At 38.9% G+C, this 7338-nt stretch overlaps 1 protein-coding gene across 1 annotated transcript; it reads left to right on the top strand.

Annotated features, from left to right (window-relative positions):
* The first annotated feature begins 1563 nt into the window (after positions 1–1563).
* On the top strand, positions 1564–4507 carry LOC311506254 (coenzyme Q-binding protein COQ10 homolog, mitochondrial). The gene is made up of 5 exons (XM_084570140.1): positions 1564–1704; positions 2227–2379; positions 2565–2757; positions 3200–3301; positions 3872–4507. Exons 1-5 carry the CDS (start codon positions 1601–1603, stop codon positions 4022–4024), a joined length of 705 nt encoding a protein of 234 aa, XP_084426266.1. The 5' UTR covers positions 1564–1600; the 3' UTR covers positions 4025–4507.
* Positions 4508–7338: the final 2831 nt, after the last annotated feature.

Below are 7338 nucleotides of genomic sequence, written 5' to 3' on the forward strand. Positions count from 1 at the left end.
ACATACTTTGGACAAGTAATCATAATTTATTTGTACTGTAAGGGACAGCTAAGACTGGCTGATTGAATAAAGGTCTATCAATGATTAACTGCAAACAAGTGAGTAAGTGCAAACACAAACTAAGTGACGTCTTCACAAACCAGTGACATCAACACAGTGATTTTATGACACCAATGAGCAGTTTAGTGAATTTGCAAACATAAAATCAACCATAACAGAAATTTAAAGAGGTTTAAAATGTAAAGAAAGTTAAGAAATGTTTATATAATCTTACTTAATGGTTGTAGACAAGCAGTTGAGTAGTTGAATCACTGAGCCGTATAAAGTTCAGGGATCAAAGCTGGAAAGAGGGCCAGCTGGAACAGCATCCACTCCCTGTGTAACACTTGGCTCTCTCTGGCGCTCCAGGCTAAGTCCATGAGTATGTTCTTTCCTAACATGAGACAGGTTATCTTGTCTGTACATCTATGACTGACATTTCCGACCTGTCTTTGATAGGATTGACTGAGGTTCTTAGATCTCTCCCTGATCAAGTGCCCTAATTCTACTCTGTAGATCCTGAAATGGATCCTGCTCTGCCAGTTCTGGCTGTGTTACCACACAGCCACTTAACAGAGCAGCACTTAGAAGCATTTTAGCCTCTTAGAGTCAGCAGTATTATGTAGATCAATATAATGGGAGTCAGGTAAAGGTTGTAAAAACGAACAAAACTTACATTCAGTTTTTCAACAATTATAGTTTGATTTGTTTTATATTCTGTTGCTGATGTATGGTCACATTTTAGTGCATATTTGCTTTGAACATTATTAAAGTCATCTGTAGACAGATGACCTTTATTCTAAAGTCCAGGTTCATCATGTGCACAGCATGCCCTAATACTGGACTCGACTGCACACTAACTTTAGACTAGCTTGCTTGCAGAAGCCTCTCAAAATTCTATGAGCTTAGTTTCAGGGATATGAGCGCAAACAATTCATCACATATGCCTAATTTACTTTCAGTGAGGCAAAAGAATGTGTATGTTGTTTATTCAATCGTTTTATCACTTAACTGCATTTCTTTCAAATGAATCATGTAAACTACAGTGGAACTTGTTTTTAATTTGTACTCACATTTGCTAAAGTGTTTGGTTTAAATTAACTCTGGCTTTGAGCGAGCATTGGATATTAGCTGTGACTTGTAATGATATATTTATTTATTATTTATACAGAATGGTTTACAAAAAGACCAAAATTAAAATAAATTTTCAGTGCTTCACAAAGGAGCTCTACTACTGACCACCACTGATAAGAAATATTTATAGTTATTTATTTAACAGTCAAATTATTTATTTAACTGTCAAATATGACTGGGGGGGGGGGGGGGGGGGGGCGCGATTAAACTAGTATGTCTTATTAAAACCTTTCACCTTCACAAGTCACTTGGCTATAAAAACTCCTGCTCTGATTGGCCAGAGCCAGTGGCATCCCGTTACGTCACTACTGCCCTTATTGGGTAAGTGGAGCCATTCATTAGACAGAGCAAAGCCGCGTTGCAGCAGGTGTCCTGAAATCACCGACGTCTCCAAAGAGCCTAAGAAGTTTTTATCACTGACTCCAGAATGACCAGCAAAACGACTCCTCTACTCTTGAAGGCCCTGATGGAGATGTCTGAAGCCCACTCTTCAAAGGTTGTGCGGGGCAACACTAAGAAAGCAAATTTCAGGTGAGTCAGAGTGGAATTTTCCCACCGAGATGCGGGAATGCAGGCGGCACACGGAGTAAAGTTCATTTGCACTAAGGAATCGATTACTCGCGCTGTTATCAAAAAGCTGCTTTCGCAATAATTCTTGGACACAGTGACGTTATTTAGAATGATAGTCTTAATTTCCACTATTTGAGAAACGTGTTTAAGTAACTTTTTCACAGTCAGATTTAGGATTTTTGTTTCTTTTTGATTCTTGATATAAGCTGCCATTAAGTTTCCTCAGTGAGCTATATATAATGAAAATACATTCTGTAACAACTGCAAGCTAATAGTCATCCAGTTAATGTTGTTTAATAATATTATAAATTAATGTTTCTCTTTCCCTGGGGTGAAAACTCTTAAACCTGTGAACTGGTAAACTGATGCTCACTCTGCATTTAAACTCTCTGACTATATGGTACAGGTCATCTTAATGAGAACGCCTGATTTTTGCCTCGCAATATTTCATCTCCTTACAAACATATGATTTCATCTCCTTAGACACTTGGATTCTTGTGGTATCCTGGCAACAAGGAGGGCCAGCCTCCAGCTCTGCCCTGCCACCCCCATTAGGACACCCAGCCGCAGCTTCATCAACCTGGCTGCTCCCATCAGTACCCGCAGGATGGAGTACACTGAGTGCCGGAGATTAGGGTGAGTATGTCCTTATAATATCCAGCATGTAGATACAGTCAATTTCCCCATAAGGAGATGATAAAACAATTTAACTAATAGGATTAAATAAGGAACATTTTACAGTTAAAGGAAGGGAAATGGTCATGTGCATTTCATCTTTAAGTGTCGTCCCGTCTTCATGTGACTATGTCCTTGCTCTGTAGGTATACTCCAGAGCAGATGTACAATGTGGTTGCCAGTGTGGACCAGTACCAGCACTTTGTTCCTTGGTGCAAGAAGTCTCGGGTCATTAAGGGACGAAACGGCGATGTTCTGGCAGAGCTCGAAATAGGTTTTCCTCCCATCATTGAGCGATATACCTCGGAGGTCACCATTGTTCCAAACCACCAAGTCAGAGTAAGTCCACGTTCTGGTAGATTCAGAAAGCAGCCATTGCAAACATATTGGGTATACTAATCGTGTACCCAATATTTGTGCCTTTCTGGTGCTTGGATTATATTCCTGCCACCCTGCAAAGACTGAGGTAAAATTTCTATTAAGAAAAAATGTGTGGACTTTGTGTTTTTAAAAAGAAGCTGACCACATACACAGTGGAAATTTTCAGAATGATCAAACATGAAAGAAAGTTCAGTTTTCTGATTAGTACTTTTCAGGTGGGTTAGTCATGGTTTCCAGTGACACTCTTTGCATATTTATTTATTTTTTTATAACATTTATATTTTAGTAACTTGCATAATATTGTAGATCATCGGTGCTCTTTCAGAAAACAGAGATTCAAACCCTTTTGTCTGTGATTGTTGAACTCTGATAATTAAAGCACCTTTTATTTTTTAAACAGGCTGTGTGTACCGATGGATCCCTCTTCAGCCATCTTGAAACACTATGGAGGTTCGCCCCTGGACCCAAAGACGTACCAAACTCCTGCAAAGTGGATTTTTATGTAAGTGTATAAAACTACAGTGAAAGTGAATCAATGAATCTACAAACCAAATGATTTTAAAGGGATAACTTAGGACCTGAGAGATCAGACTGCATGCTTAAGGAGAGACTAAATCCTTCGTTCCTGTACTATTGTGAATGGATTATCGACTAAGAGGAAGTGTTGAGTAAAATCTCATTATGTTCTAAATTTAGTCTTGAGTAACACGCTAATGTCCCCGGATGTCTGAAATAACTGCAAGGGCAGGGAATGACAGGAGTTTGACCTTAATGTTGGTTCAGACTCAGGTTCCGCCAGGATGTGTTTGGATTTGAGTAGAACATGTGAAGTAAGGAATGATTTGCGACTGATTACCATTAAACATTTAAGAGAAGTAAAACAGAACTAAAAACTGTCAAAAATAATTTTTGAACTGATTGTGATGCTTGACTATAGCAATAATATAATTGCTATAATTATAAAATATAATTGTCATCTTTTGGAAAATGTTTTATTTAATTAAGTAACAACTAAAGAGAGTTCCACAAAGAGTTACCTTACATGATTGTCCCCATCTTCTCTGTTCTTTAGGTGTCATTTGAGTTCAAGTCTCTCCTGCACTCTCAGCTAGCCAGCGTCTTCTTTGACGAAGTGGTTAAGCAGATGGTCAGTGCCTTTGAGTCTCAGGCAGCAAAACTTTACAGGAACCAACAGGAGGCAGCATTGAGGAGGCAGTCTACATGAGACAACCATTTTGACCTTCTCACCATCAGCGTCCACTTGGACCTTAAACTAAGCCCTGCCAGCGTGCTGATATTATCTACAGTCAAAATTTGTCTTCCACAGAGGACTGGATCTTCTTTTTGCACTCACTAATATATTACTCTTGAGTTGACATGCACATGGAACATACCTAAGACTATTTATTTATAAAACCCCATCTCATTTATTAATTTATTAACTTTGCTGTACGTGTTAAGTTTGTTTTATGGATAGAAATACACTGATTGTTTTGAATATTGATGTTGAACACTAATGATCTCTTAGTAAAACTGTGGGATAGTATTCTGACGAATGACTCTAGCTCAGTGCTGAAACAACTAACAGGGCTAAGATCTTTTTCTTGTCCATCATTTTCCATCAGTGGAATTAAAAAAGCTGTTGTATTTTGTTAAACCCATTGCAATGTGTCATTTATATCTTATTTTGTTAAATAAATATTTTTATCTTTTTCTTGTTTGAGAATTTGTTACTGTTACTGTTATTGTTTGAGAAACACCAAGACCTGACACAATGTCAGGCGTACACAGTGCCTGGCCAAATACATAGTTGCCACCGAAAATATTTCTAATATTTCGTTGGCCCACCTTTAACTTTGATTACAGCACGCATTCGTTGTGGCATTGTTTCAATGAGCTTTTGCAATGTCACAAGATTTCTTTCCATCCAGTGTTGCATTAATATTTCACCAAGATCTTGTATTGATGATGGGAGAGTCTGACCACTGCACAAAGCCTTCTCCAGCACATCCCAAAGATTCTCAGTGGGGTTAAGGTCTGGACTCTGTGGTGGCCAATCCATGTGTGAAAATGATGTCTTATGCTCCCTGAACCACTCTTTCATAATTTGAGCCCCATGAATCCTGGCAATGTCATCTTGGAATATGCCAGTGCCATCAGGGAAGAAAAAATCCATTGATGGAATAACCTGGTCATTCAGTATATTCAGGTAGTCAGCTGACCTCATTCTTTGGGCACATAATGTTGCTGAACCTAGACCTGACCAACTGCAGCAACCCCAGATCATAGCACTGCCCCCACAGGCTTGTACAGTAGACACTAGGCATGATGGGTGCATCACTTCATCTGCCTCTCTTCTTGCCCTGATGCCCCCATCACTCTGGAACAGGGTAAATCTGGACTCATCGGACCACATGACCTTCTTCCATTGCGCCAGACTTCAATCTTTATGCTCCCTAGCAAATTGAAGCATTTTTTTCTGGTTAGCATCACTGATTAGTGGTTTTCTTAAGGCTACACAGCTGTTCCCTTGAGTTCCCTTCACATTGTACGTGTGGAAATGCTCTTACTTTCACTATTAAACATAGCCCTGAGTTCTAATGTTGTTTTTCTTCAATTTGATTACACCCAACGTTTAATTGGTCGTCGATCATGATCAATCAGGATTTCTTGTACCAGTGTATCTATAACTGGTTACTATTTGTTCTTTTTGTGTAGGCATATATAAAAAACGATGTCTCTCTAGTTGCGCAGGTAAAGTGCCGATGACCGGAGGGTGCAGTTGACACTTTGCTCCCACCCAGATAACAGGGACATCGTATGTACTCCCATAATATGACTTTATTATGTATGTGCACACTATGTCTCTATTATATATATAGCCATAGATATAGATATAGATATATTTCATTCTCCTAGGATATGAAACTATGTTTATCTTCAGTATGATAGTGATACCGCAGAAATATGTCCCAAACACAGCATGTATGATTTCAGCAGACAATCAACATATTAAGCATTAATAGCTGTATTTCGAATTAAAAAATTCTTGCACTGATACATACAATTTGTATTTTTTTATCTTATTGATCATCTTTAAAAGCTTGCATTTTAATTGTGCTTTGCAGAAGATATTTCTATTCAATCAGGGTGCAGTCTGACATTTATGAGACAGGGAAATTGATGAATGTCAAGTTGCAAAATCAATATCATATCCTGCCTGCTCTTTGTTCTTGAATTGTGCAAGGTTTTATTATCTAATCTATGATGTAATTTAAACTTTTCTGAATATTGACCATTACTGTGGTTAACTATTACACACAAACACTAGTGTGTTTTTCATAAACCTCAGCAAAGAGGGCAGGTATTTTTTTGTTCTGTTCTTTTGTTTTTGAGGAGGTGGTTGGCTGTTTCCTGACACTGGAATGACTTGTTTTGCACAATGCCAGGGGTATAAAAGGGGAAGACTCTTGTACAGAGAAGCAGAGATTTCAAAAGCTGAAAGATGAAGAAGATTGCAGTCCTCATTCTAGCATTCAGCTGCTGCCTTTGTGAACCTGAAATCAATGAAAATGACGACAAACTTCTTCATTGCTCTGGATCAACCAGCGGGTGTAACATCTGCTCCCTCACTTCCATAACTCAAAATCTGGGGACTGTGGAAGAGAAAGTCAAAAACATGGCAGAAAAAATAACACTTCTGGAGGCCAAGCTTCAAAACACTGAAAGGGAAGTCTTGGAGTTACGGAGCCTTACTGGAGGTAAAACAGAAAGTGTTTTTGTGGGAAATAATAATGGAATACAATTCTTGCCTTTATTAATTGTTTCTTCTCATCTGTTTGTGGCAATTGGATGCTTTTAGGCATTCCTCGGGTAGCCTTTTCTGCTGCTCTCAGTGATTTAAGCCCTGGAAACACAGGACCATTCACCACTGCTACCCCACTGCGGTATAAGAAGGTTTTCTCCAACACTGGCAATAGTTACAATCCTTCAACAGGTAATAAATGTGTAAGAGTGAGAGGGAGCAAGAGAGAGAGACAAATGAAAAATCATGGAATTCAAACCACTCTCCTTATTTTCACAGGCGTTTTTACAGCAATGGTCAAAGGCATGTACTTCTTTCGATTCTCAATGTTCAACAACCTCCAATCTGTTTCCAACTCTGTTGTGAGCCTCATGAAGAACAATGAAAGACTAGCATCGGTCTGGGATACCTCAGGATCCGACGCCAATGACATGGGCAGCAATGCTGTGGTCATCCCTCTGGAGGTCGGAGACAATGTGTATGTGGAGCTCCAGGCAAACAGGATTGTCTATGATGACAGCATGACCTACAACACCTTCAGTGGTTTTCTGCTCTTCACTATCTAACTCAAACCATGATTGATTTTTTTCCACTCAACTGCCCAAATTACCTTTTTAAATTAGAAAAGTTTTGAGTTGTAATTAGAACATCCTTATGCATCCCTGTTCTTTGAAAGATGTTTGTTTCTTCACACTCCTGTTTGCTGTAACCCATGGATAAACGTCAAATAATAA

Source organism: Chelon labrosus, assembly GCF_963514085.1.
Source record: "Chelon labrosus genome assembly, chromosome: 21".
Lineage (NCBI taxonomy): Eukaryota > Metazoa > Chordata > Actinopteri > Mugiliformes > Mugilidae > Chelon > Chelon labrosus.